The 21,265-nt window shown below is 55.2% G+C and overlaps 1 protein-coding gene across 3 annotated transcripts in view; it reads left to right on the top strand.

Annotated features, from left to right (window-relative positions):
- The window catches only part of TEAD4 (TEA domain transcription factor 4), a 76,672-nt gene that overhangs the window by 46,632 nt on the left and 8,775 nt on the right, over positions 1 to 21,265 (top strand). For 2 of the 3 annotated variants that reach the window (XM_047787818.1, XM_047787817.1), the window contains 7 exons: positions 230 to 273; positions 667 to 722; positions 3,059 to 3,198; positions 4,729 to 4,902; positions 16,560 to 16,700; positions 17,513 to 17,665; positions 17,839 to 18,138. In XM_047787818.1, coding sequence (XP_047643774.1) covers positions 230 to 273; positions 667 to 722; positions 3,059 to 3,198; positions 4,729 to 4,902; positions 16,560 to 16,700; positions 17,513 to 17,665; positions 17,839 to 17,952 — 822 coding nt within the window. In that variant the 3' untranslated portion in view covers positions 17,953 to 18,138. Of the gene's footprint in view, positions 1 to 229; positions 274 to 666; positions 723 to 3,058; positions 3,199 to 4,728; positions 4,903 to 16,559; positions 16,701 to 17,512; positions 17,666 to 17,838; positions 18,139 to 21,265 lie in introns of those variants that run through there. The other variant, XM_047787819.1, reaches the window with a different exon arrangement.

The raw sequence follows: 21,265 nt of genomic DNA, 5'->3' as shown, positions 1-21,265 counted from the left end.
AGGTAGATGGGTGCCAAGTTTGGGAGCCTGGGCGCTTCTCCCGAGAGCCCTCAGCGGCGGGCATTCGAGGCGAAAGTTCCTTGAAACACACTTTGGGATGTGGTTCTGCCTGGCCCCAGGCCACAGCATTATCACGCTTCCCACCACCAGCCTCGCCCTCCGGTGAGGCCCCTGCCAGGTCTGTCCCCGCACTTGAGGCTCTGCTGACTCTGCGCTTTTGCCTCCTTAGTTCTGGCAAGGAGCTTTACCGGGCCAAGCTGGAACGTCCCACGAGTGAGTATGGCCACGGGGCTGCCCTTTGCTCCCTGGGCACCACTGGAGTCCGTGAGCTCATGCGGCTGACCTAGGCTGCAGGGTGGATGGGCCGCTGTCTGGGGTCGGCCTTGCAGGATGGCCCTGCACTTAGGGATCAGGCCTTCCTGCTCATGGGCACCCTGGAGTGGCACTTGCTGCAGCTCCTGTCTATCCAGGGTGTAGCAGGACCTGAGCTCGGAACACTTGGAGGAGGCTTGGAACCAGCTCCCTGGCTGGTAGAGATAGAGGCAGGGAGGAGGGGTGGTTTTTCCCAACAGACAGGCTGCTTCTGTGGGTTGGCCAGAATCCTGCAGAAGCGGGTAGCCAGAGCCACTGGCCCCAGGCTCACACGTCCTCTCCTGTCTCCCACAGTGTGAAACCTTTCTCTCAGCAAACCTACACTGTCCAGCCGTCGCTGCCTCTGCCAGGTGGGTCGGCAGTGCCTGGCTCCCTTGCCCCTCTGTGTCTTCTGCTCCGGGTCCCAGACCCCCTTATGTGCTGTCCTAGCATGTGCTCAGACTGCATCTCCGCCTTCCTGCTTCTCCCCATCCTTTGCTGGGAGCCAAGCCCCTGGTGCTCCTGGGCTGCCTGTCTTCTCCAGCAGGGCTCAGGGCCCAGTTCAAGGGCCAGCGCCCGGGTCCCAGGGCGGCTGTTCCACCTACGTGGTGCCCTGTCCAGCTTGACTCCTAGGATGTCCTCCCTTGGTGACACCATAATCCTCTCCTTCAAGATGGGGGACCAGGAGTTCCTATTGTGTCTCAGTGGGTTATGAACCCAACTAGTATCCATGAGGTCACAGGTTCAATCCCTGGCCTCGCTCAGTGGGTTCAAGGATCTGGTATTGCCATGAGCTGTGGGGTGGGTCACAGACGCGGCTCAGATCCTACATTGCTGTGGCTGTGGCGAAGGCCGGCAGCTCCTGCTCCCATTTGACCTCTAACCTGAGAACTTCCATGTGCCTTGGTATGGCCCTAAAAAAAAGGGGGGGGGGTTAGCTCAGGAAAGCAATGCTTTCTGGCCTGGAGCCCCTGGTTAGCAGGTGGAGGTCCTGCCCTAACTGCTCACATGACCAGCTCTGTCCCTGCGTCTTTCTCAGGAGGGTCTTTCCACCTTCCACGCTGCAGTGCAAGACAGGGTCCCCGCCCTAGACTCCCTTTCCCAGCTTGGTCATGACTCCTGCCTTCTTCTGGCCCCATGATCTTCCTGATTTCTGATGGCTGCATGGTGCTGCCTACCCGCCACCACTCTCTACCCCCAGTCCGTCCCCCCTCCTCCAATCTAGGCAGTGCTTCTCCCCGTCTTCTCCCAGGCCCTCCTTGTTCTTGCCTGGACCACTGCGGCAGCATCTCCACCGACTCCCCGTCTTCAGTGTCATCCCCCATCCTCCCCGGTAACCCACCCCATCATCTTTTAAAGCATCCATCTCGTCCTGCTGCTTCTGGCTTATAATCCTTTAGCAGCTCACTGGTGCCTTCTGAGCTGACTTGTCACTCTCTGCCTGGAGCAGTGTCTGCCCGGTGCCTGTGTTTTCCGCGTGTTGGGCCGTGTCCGATGTGTGCAAGGCCATTTTCAGGAAGGCGCGTTTGAACAAATGAATCAGTGATTCAGCACAGGCGTCAAGTACCAGCTGGTGTGTCCAGCATGGTCTCTGCCCCCCCGCCCCCCGACTGTTTTTTCTCTGTCTCCTCCCTGGGCTCCTGACTCACCCGCCTTGGCACTTGATGCCAGGAAAAGCTGGTGTGGTCTGGAGGTCTGCCTCCCTGACCTCTCGTTCCCTCCATCACCGAGTCCTGGGATTTTGCTCCCTCCTTGTCCCTCCTGTGTCCCCTCCTCTTCCTTCCACTGCCTTATTCATTTGCTACTCACATAAAAACCCACAAGGACTGTGTTTCTGCTTGCCTCGCCCCTGCCGGCTCCTTTCTCCACACGGAATAGGATCCTTCAGAAATGCACATCTGATCATTCCTCTGTCCTCTTAAAATCCTCTGGTCCCTCTCCTGAGCCCAGACTGAAACTTGCTCCTAACCCAGCAGCCATGGCCCGTCTCCTCAGCCTTGTTTCCTGCCCCGGCACAGACCGCCCTTCCCATCAGACCTGCTAGGCTGAGCCTCAGGGTCACTGAGCGTCTCACAGCCCCGAGCCTGCTGCCTGGAGCGCCCTTTCCCTGTCTGCACCCGCTGCCTCCCGCTCCTACTTCATAGCTTCTTTAAGCATCACCTTCAGAAGACCTTCCCTGACCACCTCCAAGGTGCCCTGGGAGCTCCGCTGCTGTGCTGAGTGACTCCCCTGTCAGTTGTCCTTGTGTTCAGTGCTTCACTAATTTGCAAACCTGCATCCAGTGCCTGTTCTGGGCCAGGCGCTATTCCAGGGGTTGTAGAGACCGCAGTGATGGGCCCCATGTCATTGCAGTCCTTTGTCTGCTCATCTCCCTGGCTGGACCAGAAGCTCCTCCAGGGCAGGAACTAAGCAATGGCTGCCTCGAAAGCCCTCGGTCCAACAGGGGTCCTGCCCCCCACCCCTGTCCCACCCAGCATCCTGTCTCCCTTGAGGGAAATTCTGTGCAGGGCCGTAGGGGACTGAGCTGGTCCAGGCTGAGCTCTCTGCCTGCTGGTCAGTGCTTTGCCCTCCTCCCCACCCCTCCTGGGAGGCCTATTTAAGGCAGACAGCAGGCCCCCCCCCCCGCCAGCTGGTGAGCCTGGGGGCCTGGCGAGGGTGCGGCTGGCAGGCCTGTGGACCGGTTCCCATGTGTGTCCACTGTGTGCAGGGTTCGAGTCTCCCTCAGGACACACCCCGTCGCCCTCCGCACCCCCGGCACCCCCATGGCAGGGCCGCAGTGTGGCCAGTTCCAAGCTCTGGATGTTGGAGTTCTCTGCCTTCCTGGAGCGGCAGCAAGACCCCGACACGGTAGGTTCCGGCATCTGTCCGGCCACTCCACTGCCCCTTCCTCATCCCCAGAGCCTCCTGCTCCCGCCCCTCCTCCAGCTCCGGTCATGCCTGCTCTGTTTCCCCACGCTGCCCTCCTGCCCTGCTCCACCTGGGTCTGGACTTAGGCTCCCTGCTCCTCTCCATCCGTCCCTGTCCTTCTGTCTGCTCCCTTCCCCACTTCTTTCTCACTGGAGCTCCCTCCTCAGAGCCTGGGCCCCATCCTGGTCCCCTCAGCCCTGTCCCCTTCCTGCTCCCTCCATGTCCTTGTTCCACCCAGCTCCACGCACAGGCTGCTCTGCCCTTGCCCTGGGGCTCTGAGGAGCCTCCTGTCTGCCCCACATCTCAGGACACCAGCAGGGAGCAGCAGTCCACCCCCACCCTGTCCCCTTCAGTGTCCACTGTCCCGGGTGACCAGGATCGCCCGCAAAGATCAGGAGAGCTGAGTGGCACCCAGCCAGGGGGCCAGGATGCCAAAGCCAGGGACACTTCACTGACCGCTTCACTTTGACATTTTCCTTAATCTTTTCTTTTCTTTTTTTTTTGTCTTTTTGCCTTTTTTTCTAGGGCCGCACCCGCGCATATGGAGGTTCCCAGGCTAGGGGTCTAATCAGAGCTGTAGCTGCCGGCCTACATCAGAGCCACAGCAACGTGGGATCCAAGCCGTGTCTGCGACCTACCCCATAGCTCACGGCAACGCCGGATCATCAATCCACTGAGCAAGGCCAGGGATTGAACCTGCAACTTCATGGTTCCTTGTCGGACTCATCAACCACTGAGCCACGACAGGAACTCTTTTTTTTTTTGTCTTTTTAGGGCCACACCCTTGGCATAAGGAGGTTCCCAGGCTAGGGAGTCCCGTCAGAGCTGTAGCCACAGCAACTCGGGATCTGAGCCGTGTCTGCGACCTACACCTTAGCTCATGCCAACACTGGATCCTTAACCCACTGAGCAAGGCCAGGGATTGAACCCGAGTCCTCATAGATGCCAGTCAGGTTTGTTAACTGCTGAGCCACGACGAGAAATTCCACTTTGACATTTTCAGACATTTTGTAGTTGAGGAGCCCATTAATCAAACACACTGTCCCTTAGAAGCCTAGCAAGGGCCTCAAAAGAAGTGAATTTTTTTTGGTTGCAGTGAAGGGCTCCAGCAGGGAGTGCAGCCTGTCTGGGCCAGTGGTTTTCCATCACAGACGAGGTAACGGGGATGCAAAGAGAGAAAGTGACTTGTCTGAGGGTGTTTGGTGACGGGGTCAGGACTCAGCATAATACCCGTTGTAGCTACAGTGAGCCAGGCACCTGCTGGGGGCTGGCCCGCACCAGGTGCGCGACACCTGCGAGTCTGCTTTCCTTTACCTTCAGCCCTTCTACCGGCTCCGTTTTACCAGTGGGGAAACCGAGGCCCGAGCCCTGGCATCCTCCGCTGTGGGCCCCCGGCTGGACTCTGAGCCTGGTCTGGTCTGTCGGCCCCGCTGCCCCTGCGGCTCCTCAGACCAGCCGTTCTGTCCACAGTACAACAAGCACTTGTTTGTGCACATCGGCCAGTCGAGCCCCAGCTACAGCGACCCCTACCTCGAAGCCGTGGACATCCGCCAGATCTACGACAAGTTCCCTGAGAAGAAGGGCGGCCTCAAGGAGCTCTTTGAGCGGGGCCCCTCCAATGCCTTTTTCCTCGTGAAGTTCTGGGTAAGCCCCTGACGGCCTCGTCCTTCCTACCCCAGCACATGGATGGCCTTGGAGAGGAAGGAGGAGAGGTGGGCATGGGTGCCCTTGTGGGTGGGCTCTGGGGCGGGCAGGACCAGTGTGAAGGGACCAGCGGGCATGGAGAGCCCTCCAGTGGCAGGAGCTCAGACCCGTGGGGCCACTGGTACCCCTGAGCAAGGGCCCCTCCTGGCAGGTGGTGACGAAGACCTACAGGAGACCCCGAGGGGTAAGCAGAGAGCCCCCAAGCCACCTGAGGCATTGAATGCCGAGGTTTCCAGGCTGGAGTGGGGCAACTGTTGGGCTGGACAGGGCTTGGAGAAGTGGACTGTTGACTCAGGTCACCCCCAAAGAAACGCCGGGCTTCTCAAACAGCTCAGCCTGTAGCTTGGCCTCCACTGCCCCCCACCCCCGCCTCACCCCTGCATGGGTATTGTGTGCATAGAGCCCCCCTCCTCTCAAAACCTCCTCCAAGACCGGGAGGCATGGTACCTGGTCTGGGCGTCCAGCACCCACAGAAAAACGGTTGCAGGGAAGAGCACAAGGTAAGCCAGCAGGTGGAAGGGCAGGCAGTCCTGGCGGGTGATGGGAGCCTGGGGATAGTCTCAGAGCCTGAAGCTGGGCCTGGGTGGCTCCGCCTACGTTCCTCTTCCCGCATCATCCCGACGCAGCTCAGGGAGTCTCACCCTTTATTTGATCCCAGACCATCTTGACCATCTGAAAGCTGTGGGCATGTTCCCCCAAAAGTCTATGTGATTCCAGGTGGCTTCCAGGCTTCTGGCTTGGAACTCTCAGCCCAGCTCTCATCCACAGCCAAACGCGTGGGGCCAGCTGCCTGCAGGGGGTCAGAAACCCAGGGCCTGGATCCTGGAGAGGCTCAGTATTTGTATCCACAGGACAGCTTGCTCTGCGAGCAGGTGGACATTGGCCCTGGGCCGTTAGGGATGGTAAAGTCTGTTAGGTGGAAAAAGGAAAGGGCTGTTGTTAAAGGCTCCGGAGGCAGGAGAAAGGGCTTCCAGGGTTGCTGGTCGTGGGTAAACTTGTGCGAGAGGGGCAGTAGAAAGAAAAGCGTGAGAGGTGAGCTAGATGCTGGAAGGTCAGCATCTATCCTGGGATGAAAAATAGGTGATTGTGTCTTTTATTTCATCTCATTTTTAAATCAATGCATGTTCATAGTTATTAACACCAAGAGGCTTGTAAGAACAAGCATCAGATTCTTGTCCCAGTCCTTTCAACCCCAGCCCTAATCCCAAGAGGCCATCACTGTAAAGTGTCACTGTTTTTTCTGTTTTCTCTCCTGAGTCCTAAATAATATGCTTATATGGCATATAAGCTTTGTTTTTTGTTTTGTTTTGTTTAATTTCATGGCTGTACCCATGGCATATGGAAGTTCCTAGGCCAGGGATCAAATCTGAGCTACAGCTGAGACTTATACCACAGCCAGGAACTCCAAATCATATTCTTTTTTTGTTTCATTTTGGCCACCCCAAGGCATATGGAGTTTCCGGTCCAGGGATCAGATCCAAGCCACAGTTGATACCTAAGCTGCAGCTGCAGCTGCAGCAACTCCAGATCCTTAACCCATTCTGCTGGGCCGGGGATCAAACCTGTGTCCCAGTGTTCCCAACACGCCATCCATCCCATTGAGCCACAGCGGGAGCTCCCCAAATCAATTATTTACATGTATTTACTTTTTTTTTTCTTTTTTTCTTTTTTAGGGCTCCATCTGTGGCATATGGAAGTTCCCAGGCTGGGGATCGAATTGGAGCTGCAGCTGCTGGCCTACACCACAGCCATAGCAGCATGGGATATGAGCCTCGTCTGCAGCTTACACTGCAGCTCATGGCAACACCAGGTCCTTAATCCACTGAGTGAGGCCAGGGATTGAACACGTGTTCCTCATGGATACTGTTTGGGTTGGTTACCGCTGAGCCACAACAGGAACTCCTGTTTACCTTTTTGAGAAACTGCCAGACTGTCTTCCAAAGTGGCAGCCCCGCTTTACATCCCCCCCAGCTGTGTGTGAGCGTCTCAGTCTCTCCACACCCTCGGCAACACTTGATATTTTCTGTGATGATGGCTGTCCCAGTGGGTAGGAAGTGGTATTCTTTGTGGTTTGATTTCCCTGTGCTTATTGGCCATTCATACACCTTCTTTGGAGAAACGTCTATTCAGCTCCTTTGCCCATTTTTAAAAAATTATTCAATGAGTTTATTACATTTATAGTTGTACAATGATCATCACAATCCAGTTTTATCGGATTTCCATCCCACACCCCCAGCGCATCCCCCCACCCCCCAACCTGTCTCCTTTGGAAACCGTAAGTTTTTCAAAGTCTGTGAGTCAGTATCTGTTCTGCACAGAAGTTCGTTGTGTCCTTTTTTCAGATTCCACATGTCAGTGAGAGCATTTGATGTTGGTGTCTCATTGTCTGACTTCACTCAGCACGATAATTTCTAGGTCCATCCGTGTTGCTAAAAATGCCGGTATTTCGTTCCTTTTAATGGCTGAGTAATATTCCATTGTGTGTATGTACCACCTTCTTGATCCACTCCTCTGTCAATGGACATTTAGGTTGTTTCCATGTTTTGGCTGTTGCAAATAGTGCTGCAATGAACATCAGAGTGCATGTGTCTTTTTGAATAATGGTTTTCTCTGGATAGATACCCAGGAGTGGGTTCTTTGCCCATTTTTTGATTGGCTTCTTTGGCTTTTATTATCAAGTTATGAGTTCTTCATATATTATAGAGAGAAGTCTCTTTTCAGATACATGACTTATAGATGCGGCCCCTATTCTGTCTTTTTTCGCATTCTTTTGTGTGTGTGTCTTAATTTTTTTTATTCTTTATTATTGAAGTATAGTTGATTTACAATGTTTCAGGAAAACAGCGAAGTGATTCACTTATATATCTATGTCTGTATTCTTTTTCAAATTCTTTCCATTTTAAGTTATTACAAGATATTGAGTATATATAATTCCCTGTGCTATGCAGTAGGTCTCTGCTACTTTTTTTTTTTTTTGGCTGTCCCTCATGGCATGTGGAATTTCCCAGGCCAGGGATTGATCCCACTCCACAGCAATGACCCAAGTGGCTGCAGTGACAATGCCAGATCCTCGATGCGCTGCACCACCAGGGAACTCCTATCTTTTTTACACATAGTCGTGTCTATCTTTCTTTTCTTTTCTTTTCTTTCTTTCTTTTCTTTTCTTTTCTTTTCTTTCTTTCTTTCTTTCTTTCTTTCTTTCTTTCTTTCTTTCTTTCTTTCTTTCTTTCTTTCTTTCTTTCTCTCTCTCTCTCTTCTTTCTTTCCTTCCTTCCTCCCTCCCTCCCTCCCTCCCTCCTTCCTTCCTTCCTTCCTTCCCCTCTTTCTTTCTTTCTTTCTTTTGAAGGCTGCTCCCTCAGCATATGGAGGTTCCCAGGTTAGGGGTCCAATCGGAGCTGAAGCTGCTGGCCTGCGCCAGAGCCACAACAACACCAGATCTGAGCTGCATCTGCAACCTACACCACAACTCACAGCAACGCCGGATCCTTAACCCACTGAGCAAGGCCAGGGATCAAACCTGAAACCTCGTGGTTCCTAGTCGGATTCGTTTCCACTGCACCACAACAGGAACTCCAAGTGGTGTGTTTCTGTTAAACCCAAATTTCCAAGTTTTCCTCTCCCCTCTTTCCCTTTGGTAACCCTAAGCTTGTTTTCTATGTCTGTGTCTTTTCGCATTCTCGAGAGTGTCCTCTGAAGCTTTTCATTCTGATGAAGTCCTGAGTATCCTTTCTTTCATTGCTCTGGCCATTTGTCCACATGTCAGGGGCCGGGAGCTCTGTGGGCAAGGCAGGCTTGTCACCTGCTGGGCTGGAGTTGGGGAGCCCACTGTTCTACTGAGGAGACCAGTCAATGTCCGCATTTCCCTGAACCTTTTTCTTTCCTGGGGAGGTTCAGCATCTCCAGGGACACCTCCCCCCATTCCCCTGGCAGGGACATATGTAGTCACGAGCATTCCAGCAGTGGGGCAGGGAGGTCGGTGAGGGGAGCCAACCGTTTTTCAGGGGGTTTCTCCTAATGCCCCATCTCTTCTTCTCTCATGTGCCAGTGTCCCCAAAACCTGATGCCCTCCTGTTTCTCCCTCTGATGGGCTGAGAGGGGCCCTGGAGGCCTGACCACTCTCCTATGTCGCTGACCCCTCACCTGGAACCCGTCTGAAGGCCCTTTTAGTTTGTCATTCCTCTTGCTTCCCTGGAGAAGCTGTTTTAGTTCAGATCGATGTCAGTCCTTGATTGATTGAACTCTCCTGTCAGTTTGTTCTCGTCTGTTTCCTTCATCTCTGTGGGGCCGCATGGTAAAAAGACCTGTGCTCTCATCCTGCTCAGCTCTCTGGAAGGGAAATGTGAACGTGTATGGTCAGTTTCCTATGTGACCCAGGGGTCCAGGGGTACCACCTCTAATGTACGGGTAGCCATTGTTGGAATGCTGGGCCGAGAAGGATCTGGAGGGAGCCACTCTTGGATCGACTGGTAATGTCTGCCATGGTTGCAGCATGGGGTGTGAGTGGTGCATTTCACTGAAGTGGTTCATTTTTGAACAGGGCATGGCATGGCCAGAGTTGTTCTTGGATGGATGCATCAGCCGTCCAGATGGGAAGCAAGTAGGGAACAGCTAGAATACAGGCCAAGCGAGAGACCTCACCTCTGTAGGGCCTCAGCTAGAGAGGTTGGCTTTACAGTGTGATGTATGAGGCAGGACGCCTGGCTCCCTTTTCTCAGGAAGGGCTTAAACTGTCACACTTCCCTTTTCCCTCTCCCTCCTCTCCCTTCTAGCCTTGATCATGGGAATTGGAACCAAGAGGCTTTGCTGAGGGCAGCCTATTAGCATTGTCACCTTGCAGCCGGCAGTGGCAACTCCCATTTCCTGCTGTGCATTCAGGGAGGCTCCTGCCTTTCCTTCAGGCCGCCTCCGCCCTCTCTCTTGTGCTCCTTCCTCCACCCCTCAAGCCTCTCCAGGCTCAGCCTTGACTCCGAAGAAGGCCCTTGGCTCCGCCACTCCGAGGGTCCGATTTGGGGTGAACTCTAACCAGGGAGGCCTGGCTGGCAGGAGGCTTTGATGGAAACACTGCCCTGATGGGGGAAGAGGGCATATTGGGGGGCTCTTCACTAGCTCCTGCCTCCTTTAGTTGGTGGTAATATTCTGTATTCTTCTGCCACCGTCCAGATGGGAACCACCCTAGGCCCCCATTTCACAGGTGGGGGAAACCGAGGCATGACGTGAGCAAGGGCTCTGAGCCACTGAGTCAGGGCAAGCCTCCCTCCTCTGGTCCTCCCTGTAATGTACATGAGAAAGGAGTCAGGGCAGCTGGTGGAAGGTCACCCCAGGCACTGTGTCCCTTTACTTGTATCACCATGTGTCATCCTTGCCACCCCCGAAGGGTGGACGTTGGCAGCCTTGTTTTCTAGTGGGGAGACTGAGGCACAGAGAGGTGAAGCGACTTGTCAGGGCTGCCCGGTTCATAGGGACAGAATCGGGATTCAGACCCAGGCAGTCAGCTCTAGAGTGTCCCTGCGACTGTCCCACTAAGGCATCCTGCCTTGCCAAGTGTCTGGTGCCCTGTGGGGCCCTGGTGCTCCCCCGCTTCTGGTGGAGAAGGCTCTGAATTGCCTAAAGAAGGGCCCCTGGCCCCTGAGGAGCGGCAGCCACTGGGGGCATGGAGAGAGCAGAATTAGCTGTGCACTTGGGGTTCTGGGGTTTTCTAGAGCCTGGGTGTCCCTTCCAGGAAATGGCAGGGGTGTCCTACCTGGAGGTGAGAGGTGGTCAGTGGGGAAGAGGAGCCAGAGTGCCCTTGTCTAGCCTGGCTCCAGGTGCTGGTCCTCTCCTTCCTCTCTGACTCTGGGGAGGCTGGAAGTGGGGGTGCTAGGAGAAGAGAAGGTGGGCACAGTGGTGCCAGAGTGTGATGGTGCAGGCTCCACATCCTGTGCTGTGTGGATCCGACGGGAGCTCTCAGCGCTCTGGGGCGGTCACCACCACGTAGGGTAGGACGTGGGCTACCAGCAAGCCCTCTGGGCGTGTCAGCAAGCACACGGGGTCCGGCTGGGGCATTGAGGCTCTGCCCTCGTGGGAGAGCTGTGTCCTGAGGGAATCTCGCCACCACTGGCCCCTGCTTCTCCAGCTGAAAAACCAGCACTTTGTTCTTGACGGCCTGCAACGGGCTGAGGACCCTGATGTGCGGGGTCAGCTGGCAGTGAAGGGGACCGTGCACCTGCCCAGCCCTTGTCTGAGCCTCTCTGAAGGCCAGGGGCTTAGGGAGGGTGAGAGTGAGTGAAATGTGAGCCGGGGGGCATGTTGGCAACCCGGGCACCTTGGCTGTCACCTGGTCCCCCTCCTGCTGTGTGGGGAAGGCAGAGGCCCAAGGAAGTACAGGTCTGTGATGTGGGGAAAGAAAGCCCCCCCCGCTTGTTAACCGTGAGACTTGGTCCATCGTGGGGTCCTTGCGGGCAGCTTGGGCATCCACAGCTGTCCTGATCCCTCCTCTCCTGCCCCCTGCCCCCAGCTGATGTGAGACTGGCTGCACAGATAGAAAGGGAAGCAGGAAGATCCCACTGTGGCTCAGCAGAAACAAATCTGACTAGTATCCATGAGGATGCAGGTTCAATCCCTAGCATTGCTCAGTGGGTTAAGGATCCGGACATTGCTGTGAGCTGTGGTGTGGGTTACAGTTGTGGCTTAGATCCTGCATTGCTATGGCTGTGGCTGTGGCCAGCTCCAATGCTATCCTTAGCCTGAAAACTTCCATATGCCATGGGTGAGGCCCTAAAAAGACAAAAAAAAAAAAAAAGGAAGGAGAAAGGGAAGCAGCCAGGCCAGGACACGGTGCCACCTCCCCCAGACCTCCCTTTTCCTGCCTGGTGATTTGCTCTTCCTGCCCCCAGGCCCTGGGCATGCAGGCAGGGAGGTGGGCAGGGCCCACTTGGAGTGGGAGGAGGACTTGGGTGTCCACCAGCCTCCCAGCCCCTCCTGCTGAAGTTGCTGTTCTCACTGGTGGGGCTGGGTGGTAAGTCACGGGCTGGCGGACGGCCAGGACAAATCAATTCCATTGGAGGCAGGATCGGGTGCAGGAGAGATTGGGTTGTCAAGCTGTGCTCCACGGAGTGCAGGGGCTGAGAAGCTGAAGGCCCCCCACCTCCCCCAGGACATGTGAAACCACTGGAGGCCACCTCTGTCCTTAGGGCATGAGAGAGGGAACTCTTGGACAGTGATGGCCAGTAACTCCAGGCTGGAGATTGAGAATGCTGGGCATGGAGTTCCCACTGTTGCACAGTAGAAATGAATCCAACTAGTATCCATGAGGATGTGGGTTCGATCCCTGGACTTGCTCAGTGAATCTGAGATCTGGCGTTGCCGTGAGCAGTGGTGTGGGTCGCAGACACAGCTGGGATCCCGCATTGCTGTGGCTGTGGCGTAGCCTGGCAGCTGCAGTTCCAATATGACCCCTGGCCTGGGAACTTCCATATGCCACGGGTGCTGCCCTAAAAAGCAAAAAAAAAAAAAGAGTAAGAAAATGCTGGGCAGGGCTGTGTGGGGAGGAGAGTGCCCCAGACTGTCCTGTCACGGGGCCCCGACATTTCTTCCACGCACATACCAGCACATGACAATGCTGATCTGAGCCCCCGGCCCCCAGCCCCCACACCCGGCTGTCCTGGCTCATCTGTCCGTCACCCGATCCCCCGCACCTGTTCCAGGCACAGCCTGGGAGCTGCCCACCGCACCTCAGCTATGAATAGGGTGGATGGTGGGAGGGGTGGGGGGGCACCTCTCAGGGTAACTCGGGGGGCAGCTTTGCCCTCAGGCTGAGAATGCAGAGAAGCCAAGCTTGTTTGGGGAAGATGCTCAGAGTCGGGGAAACACGGTGGGCAGGAAACCCCGGCATGAGAGGGTTTTAGAAGGACTTAATTAGAAGGATGTAATTGGAAGGACGGCACTGAGGACAGTGAGGGGCTTGGGGTGTGTGCTGTCACTGGCTGAGGTCCAAGCAGCAGGACCACGGGATGGGTTCTGGGCAGACTTTGGACCATCTTGTGTGTGGGTTTTTTTTTTTTTTTTGTCTTTTTGCCTTTTCTAGGGCCACTCCTGCGGCATATGGAGTTTCCCAGGCTAGGGGTCTAATCGGAGCTGTAGCCGCCGGCCTACACCACAGCCACAGCAACGTGGGATCCGAACGGTGTCTGTGACCCACACCACAGCTCACGGCAACACCAGATCCTTAACCCACTGAGCAAGACCAGGGATTGAACCGCAACCTCATGGTTCCTAGTCAGATTCGTTAACCACTGAGCCACGACGGGAACTCCTGTTTTTTTTTTTTTTTTTTTTAATAAGTTTTATTGGAGTTTAGTTGACCTAGAAGTTGTGTTCCTTTCAGGTCTACAGCAAAGTAAATCCATTACACATAAGCATATATCTGCTCTTTTCAGATTCTTTCCCCATATAGGTTATTACACAGTACTGAGTAGATTACCCTGTGCTATACAGTTGGTCTTCGTTACTTATCTATTTTATATTTAGCAGTGTGTATATGTCAATCCCAACCTCCCCAATTTATCTGTCCCACCCCACATTTCCCCTTTGGTAACCATGATTTTGGTTTCAAAATCTTTGGGTCTGTTTCTGTTTTATAAGTTCTTTTGTATCCTTTTTTTTTTAGATTCCATATATAAGTGATATCATATGATATTTGTCTTGGATTTAACTTCTTATGATAATCTCAATCCAGGTCCATCCACATTGCTGCAAATGGCATTATTTCATTCTTTTTATGGCTGATTAATAGTCCATTGTGTGTATGTACCACAGCTTCACTATCCCATCCTCTGCGGATGGACATTTAGGTTGCTTCCATGCCTTGGCTATTGTAAACAGTGCTCCAGTGAATATTGGGGTGCATGTGTCTTTTTGACTTAGGGTTTTCTCACTTGTGGGATTTTTCTCTCTGCCCCCATCTCCTCCCTCTCTCAACAACCAGCTCACCTATTCTATTTGCTCTTACACAAGTCACAAAACCCTTAAGAGCAGAGGCAATGCTGTGGTTTCTTTGGGTCCCCTGCCTGGCTGTGCTGGGCCAGGCAGGATAAACGGGTGAGTTAGGGATTGGAAGGGCCAGGCAAGAGGGAGGCGAGGCCAGAAGACCCAGGGCAATATTGGGGTTAGGGGGTGGGGCTGGGGCTCAGGGGACTGGTGGGGATGCAGGAGAAGGAGGTCCTTGCTTGTGATCACAGGGCCGCTCCTCACCCAGAGCCACCGAGGGGTGAGTTATTCCCATGTGCCCTGTACCAGGCCCAGCCCCAGCCCTGGGAGAGCTCGGTTCCTGCCTCCAGGGTGCTTACCATCTGGAAGGGGCAGGGCCACCTGACTAGGTGGTGCCAACACAGGGTGGTGACAGGCACATCCCATCGCTGCGGAATGCTGGACAGCTGCTGCCACATGCGCTAGGGAGAGCCTGGGAGGGGCTGTGCCAGCCCTACCCAAGCCCCAGGCACAGCACCTGAATCCACATTTCTTCCATAACAAGGGATCGTTTTCATATCTATTAGAAAACACAGAATCCCTGATTTCATGGATATAATTGCTCAGGAAAAGAACGGGTTGATTGAAAAGAAACTCTTGGGGCATACCCGCACGTGTGGTGGGTGCCACACGAAGGAACAGCCTTAATTAGGCCGTGTGGAGGAGCTGGTGGTGGCTGAAGTCGGAGGCATCATTTTATGTCCTGGCCTCACCCGCTGGCCAGCATCACTCCCCTCGTCCAGGTGCCTGCCCTTCGCAGAGGCGGGGCTCCCTGCCAGATCTTGTCCAGGCACAGCCCACACTTCTCTCGAGCACACGAACTGTCCCTTGGTTTCCAAGGAGGAGCCTGTGACTTAGAGGAGAAAACAGGAGACAGGGAGCGGGTGTGGGCCCCAGGTCACCTTCTGGGTAACTGCATGGCCTTGAGCCCATCCCAGCGGCAATTAATTCCCCCCCAAAGGCCTGGCCCACCCCCGCAGGACCCTTGGGCATCCCCTGACCCTACCCCCGCCCTGCTCCACCTTCACCACAGGCAGAGAAACTGCTGCTTATTTCAGAGCCAAGCAGTGACATGAATGCAGCTATCATTCTTTTGCTTCCTTCCTAATGGCCTTGTGAAAGCCATTGCTGAGCGCACTGAAACATTTGCCATCTAATTCAGCGTCAAAGCAGCCTTTATTTTCCTCATCAAAGTAACACATCCTCATTCCATTTCATAACCTGCTTTTTTCTTTTTCTCCATTCAACGTTATGTTGTAGTCAGTTCACAAGAGTAACAACAGATCCCTCTCATCGTGGCGTGTGCGATGTATTATCTCTATTGTGCCTGAGACTTTTGAGCCCCTGCCAGTCTAGAAAGTGTTCTTGCTCTTGGGAACCTTTTCTCCCCAAAGGAGAGAAAAGTAATGGCTTTGACGTTCCCTAATGGACAGGGATGGAACAGTCCGGGGCCCGGCTCTGAATCTGCTGGAAACTTCCCCGGGTTCTGGGGTTCCCCTTTTGCAAGAGAGGTCTCCGTGTCAGAGTCTTTATCAAGGTCTGGCAGCCCCCCTGCATTTGTGGGGCTGCCCTCTGGGTCCTGCTTGGCAGCGACTTCCCACTAGTGTGTGTGTGGGAGGGAGGGTCTGCCCTAAGAAGGAACTTCTGGTAATCTTTTGGCACATTTCTGAGTCTGAAGTTCCTCTCTTAGCTCCCTGACTCAAATGGGTTCTGGGGGTGAGGACCCTTCTGTGGTTGAAGCCTTCAGAAATAAAATTCCTGGAGTTCCCGTCGTGGCACAGTGGTTGACGAATCCGACTAGGAACCATGAGGTGGCGGGTTCGGTCCTTGCCCTTGCTCAGTGGGTTAACGATCCGGCGTTGCCATGAGCTGTGGTGTAGGTTGCAGACGCGGCTCGGATCCCGAGTTGCTGTGGCTCTGGCGTAGGCTGGCAGCTACAGCTCCGATTCGACCCCTAGCCTGGGAACCTCCATATGCTGCAGGAGCAGCCCTTAAAAGAAAAAAAAAGAAAAGAAATTAAATTCCTGCCTCAACATCACCAAGGCACCCAACTGTCTTGCCAGGCTGGGAAGGTGGGTGCCCCTGTGGCAAAGGGGCTCTGTGAGCAGGTGCTAACCAGACCTCTCGGACTAGTGAGAGGAAGAGCCAAACAGAAGGAGGCTGGCGTTGGGGAGATTGGCCTGGAGGTGGAACAGAGGTGCAGAAGGTCAGGGGTGGCCGGACTCACAGTGCGCAGAGAGAGCAAGAGGCCAGCCCCCAAAGCCATTGCTTAAAGGGCACTGGCAGGGTGGTGATGTCCTGAAGACCAGTTTGGGGCCCCGCCTACTGGGCTGTTGGTACCTGGCAGGCAGCAGGGGCCGGAGGCTAATGCAGGGGAGCCCTTTGCCTTTGTTTGGGCCACAGGACCTGACTTTATACCAGTCCTGCTGTGGACAGAATGGAGGCTTTCACACACCCTTCGGCCAGGTTCTTTCTAAGCCTCCTGAGCGAGTCCTGGCCCTGGGACCTGGGCTGCGGCCCCAGAGGCCTCCTTGACGCTGCCCCCAGCAGGGCCCCTCTGAATCCCCTTCTTGCCTTCCCCTTGTCTCCCTCCAGGCAGACCTCAACACCAACATTGAGGACGAGGGCAGCTCCTTCTACGGCGTCTCCAGCCAGTACGAGAGCCCCGAGAACATGATCATCACCTGCTCCACCAAGGTCTGCTCCTTCGGCAAGCAGGTGGTGGAGAAAGTGGAGGTAGGGCCGCGCCGCCCACACCCCTGCAGCCTGGGCTTCGGCCGCTGCTCACCTCTTTCCCCACACTGAGTTCATGAAGTCTTACCTTCACCCCTCAGCTTGCGATAACCCCCCTCGCATCCAACCCATGGGAGGCTGGGCACCCCCATCCCAGTGGCTCTCACCTGCTGGGGAGCCTTCCCAACACACCTGTGCCGAGCCCCGCCCACAGCACGGAACCTGAGGGTGGAGTCTAGGCAGCATCGACTCTGAAAAGCCCTTCACGTTGTTCTAATGACATTTTTATTTCGAGATAATTGTGGATCTACAGGCAATTGTCATCCCTTCCCTAGTTCCCCAATGGCAGCATCCTACATACCTAGAGTGTAACAAGAACCGCCTGGCAGGAGACAGTGATGCAATCCACCAACCTGATTCAGATTTCCTCCATTTACACACACTCACTGGTGTGCACATGTTTGTGTGTGTGTGTGTGTGTGTGTGCGCGCGCACCCCCAGGCGTGCATGCCGATGGGTAGATACACGTATGTGACGGTTCTGTGGGCGCAAGGGTCCCTGTGGCCCTGTCCCCATGTGCAACCAGAGTTGGGGCATCATTCTGTCCTGTCTGGCCATTCGCCCCTCTGTGTCTTTAAGCTCCTTCTTCTAACACCCAGCTGCTGGGTCACTGGGGGGAGGGCTCTCTGTTCTCAAGGGCCTCCTGAGAGGCCTCTCCTTCTACTACGAGTGGGTTATGGAGCTTCCTCTTGGAGCTGGGTCTGGCTGGAGGTGGGCAGAGACCCCCTAAGCTGCGCTGTCCCTGGGTCCTGCAGACCGAGTACGCGCGCTATGAGAACGGCCATTACTCCTACCGCATCCACCGGTCCCCGCTGTGTGAGTACATGGTCAACTTCATCCACAAGCTGAAGCACCTGCCCGAGAAGTACATGATGAACAGCGTGCTGGAGAACTTCACCATCCTGCAGGTGTGTGTGTGTGTGTGTGTGTGTGTGTGTGTGTGCACGCGTGTGCAAGTGTATGTGTGGGCAGGCGGGGGCGGGGCGCAGATGTGTCGAGTGGGGCAGAAGTGAGCAGTGGGCAGAGCAGAGGGCATGCCGTCTCCTGGGGCCCAGACCCCCTCCTCTCCTCACCCCTGCAGGTGGTCACCAACAGAGACACACAGGAGACCCTGCTGTGCGTCGCGTATGTCTTCGAGGTGTCAGCCAGCGAGCATGGGGCTCAGCATCATATCTACCGGCTGGTGAAGGAATAAGAGACCAGGGAGCAGGGAGGGGGGACGAGACATCGTGTGTGCCGGGACGTGGGGAGGGGACCTATGGGGGCAGCCCCCCACCGAAGTGCCAAGAGAGTTGAAGTCACGACTCTTCTACCCAGGAACAAACCGTGCCTGAACCTGCAGTGCCTAATCCCAAATAAACCCAAGATCTGTGTATTTTCAGAGGAACTGATCTGGCTGTGTGAGCCTTGGGAGGGACCGAGGGAGAAGGGGGCTTCCTGGGGAGCAGGCTGGAAGCAGCCCCAGGGGTGCCTCTCGTGCAGTTCTGAAGCCGAGGCCCCAGCGGACTCAGCCAGGAGTGTCACCAGATGCTGAAGTTCAAGATCCGATGGTCCCTGTGGTGCATGGGCATCTCTGCCCTCTGCTGCAGCCATGCTGCGAGGCCTGAGGAGGGTGTGGGTCCTCCCTCCTATGCGGGCACTGCAGCCACCTAGGAGTGATGTGTCTGCTCTCCCCTGCTCCCTGCCACCCTCCCACCTCCTGCCACCTCTGCTGCCTCTGCACCAGAGCAGCTAACAGGGAAGCCTGGGCCAGCCCTGGGGTGGGTTTCAGGTGTGACGGAGATTGAGTTGTTGGGAGGTTAGAAGGCGACACAGGGTCCTTGAAGTACTTTTCGTCCGTGGCCATGCTTGCTGTCAGGGGGATGGGTCCCAGGTCAGAGGAGCCCGAGACAGCAAGGGTGGGGGTCCAGTGCTGAAGCCAGCTTTCTGAAGTTGGGATTGCTTGGCATCCTCTTTGGTGGTAAAGGCCGAGAAAGTTGGTCAGAGGTCTGTGGTGGACTCTTGGTCTCTGAGACCACGCAGTTTGGATGTTCTGGGAGTCTTAGCACAAACCTCCCAGACAAGACGCCTGCGGGATGGTGACTGCCTTGGAGCTGGCCCAGGCTGTCCATAGGTTCTGTGTTCCCTGGGGATGGAGGAGGAGGGGAGGAGACCGGCTGAAGGGCTTCTTTGGTCTGTTTCTGCTGAGAACAGGCCTTGGTCCTGGTATTCCCCGCTGCCTGATGCTTCAGCCTGAGTGCCCTTTCCATCCTATAAAGGGGGAGACCTAGGTGAGGAGGAGAGATGGTACCTGTAAAGTGCCTGGTGCCAGAGGCACTGAATGAATGGATGCGTGTTTCTGTCCTCTGCTTGCCCCCCCAACAGGCCCCCCTCCGGGCCTGGCTCTTTGCTGCCATCTAGTGGCCATTTGGTATTATATCCCCTAATGGGGAACCCCAGTTCCTAGAGCCTGGAGCAGGGGAACACTTTCACCCCAAGGGTGTTTTCTGGGCCCAGCACTCAGGGAGCTATATGGGGATGTGAAATGAGGAAGAGGGCATTGTGGAGGTGTTGTGGAGTGGTGAGGAGCCGGGGCTCTGGAGCCAGGCAGCTAGGATTGGAAGCCTGGTACTCAGCTACTGACTAGCTGGGTGGCCTTGGGGCAAGTTACTTAATTTCACTGTGCCTCCATTTCCCCATTGGTGAAATGGGTATAGCAATAGTACCTACCTCATATATGTAGAGTGCCTAGCATAGTGCCGAGCACAGGAACAGGTGCAGTAAATATGCATTATTATTAATATTATCTGACTCCTTGCAGTCTGAGGAGTCAGATTTGGAAGATTCTTAAGTGGGGTGGGCCGGTCCTCAGAGCGACTGGTGTTCCAACATGGGAGAGGGTGGGGTGTGGAAGGTTCACATAAGAGGTGGACATCGAGAGGGGCTGCCCCTCGGAAGAGGGGTGATGTCTAGATAAGCAGCTAGAGGAGGTGGGCTGCCGCGCTCCAGACAAGACAGGGAAACCAGCACTGCAGCGTCCCTCTGGACAGCAGCTAGACCCCGTGCCAAGTTGTGTAACCCTACTGTGTGTGTGGAGGGTGGCTCTCATCTACAGATGATGTGATGTAGAGGTGGGCATGGGGCCCTAAGTCCCTGAGAAGCGCGCACGTATCCTTGCGTCGTCTGCCTTTGCGGGAGCCTCTCCTGCCCCTTCCCCCGACCCCGCCACCATTCTGGCCCTCCCCCCCCACCCCCATTCCTGGGCCTGTCAGGATAAGGGGAGCTTGTGATGCCTGCCCCTCTGGCGTGACTGTGACCTTTCTCAGACAATTGCTCTCGAAGCATGTGTGAGCAGCCTTTGGGGCCTGGGACAGATGCAGGAGTTATCTGTCTTAGCATTGTGGGTGGGAGGAGTCAGTGCAGGTGCTGGCCACAAGTTTTCCTTTCTCCTTAGAAAGTGACCTCAGTGGCCTAATGGAGAGTCACCCACTTAAAGCTGGAAATGCCAAACCGGTCAGCCACGGGGAACACAGATGCAGGCACCTTCCCCCTTGTGGTACAGACCATGGCCCTTGGGGAGACCCGACCCGGCCCCTCCTCTCCTGCAGCCTCGCTGATGCTCCCCTGTCCCTCTGAATCACCTATCCCCCTGCCTTTTGGTCCTGGCACCGCCTGTCCTCTGGCAAACAGGACCTCCCATCGCCCCCACGGAGAACTGTCGCTCATTGTCAAGAGCCATTGCTGGACCACCTCTTCTCCTGCAGAGGGGCTAGTTCCTCCTGCCCTGGCAAAATCATTCCTGTAACCAGTCAGAGCACCTGTCACAGGTACCTGCTCACAGGTACTCTGTCGTCGCTTCTGTCCTCCCCCGTGGATACTCTGCTCTCCTCATTTTATTTTGTTTTATTTTTTTATGGCTGCACCCACAGCTTATGGATGTTTCCAGGTCAGGGATTGAATTCGAGCAGCAGCTGTGGCAACACCAGATCATGACCCCCTGCACTGGGCAGGGGATCATACCTGTGCCTCTGCAGCCACCTGAGATGCTGCAGTCAGATTCTTTTTTTTTTGCTTTTTAGGGCCGCACCCCCAGCATATGGAGATTCCCAGGCTAGGGGTCCAATCGGAGCTACAGCTGCCAGCCTACGCCACAGCCACAGCAACGCAGGATCCAAGCCGTGCCTGCGACTTACACCACAGCTCACATCAATGCTGGATCCTTAACCCACTGAGTGAGGCCAGGGATCGAACCCACAACCTCATAGTTACTAGTCAGATTCGTTTCTGCTGTGCCATAACAGGAATTCCTGCAGTCGGATTCTTAACCTACCGCACCCACAGCAGGAACTCTCCTCTGCCCACTGTAAAGATGAAGGGAGGAGTTCCCTTGTGGCTCAGTAGGTTAAAGATCTGGTATTGTTCCTGCAATGGCTCAGGTCACTGCTGTGATGTGGGTTTGATCCCTGGCCTCAGAATTTCCACATGCTGTGAGCCTGGCCAAAAAAAAAAAAAAAAAATTTAAGTTGAGG

The sequence above is a fragment of the Phacochoerus africanus genome, chromosome 7 (genome assembly GCF_016906955.1).
Source record: "Phacochoerus africanus isolate WHEZ1 chromosome 7, ROS_Pafr_v1, whole genome shotgun sequence".
Lineage (NCBI taxonomy): Eukaryota > Metazoa > Chordata > Mammalia > Artiodactyla > Suidae > Phacochoerus > Phacochoerus africanus.
Note: the sequence above shows the minus strand (reverse complement) of the source record. Positions and strands in the feature narration are given on the sequence as shown.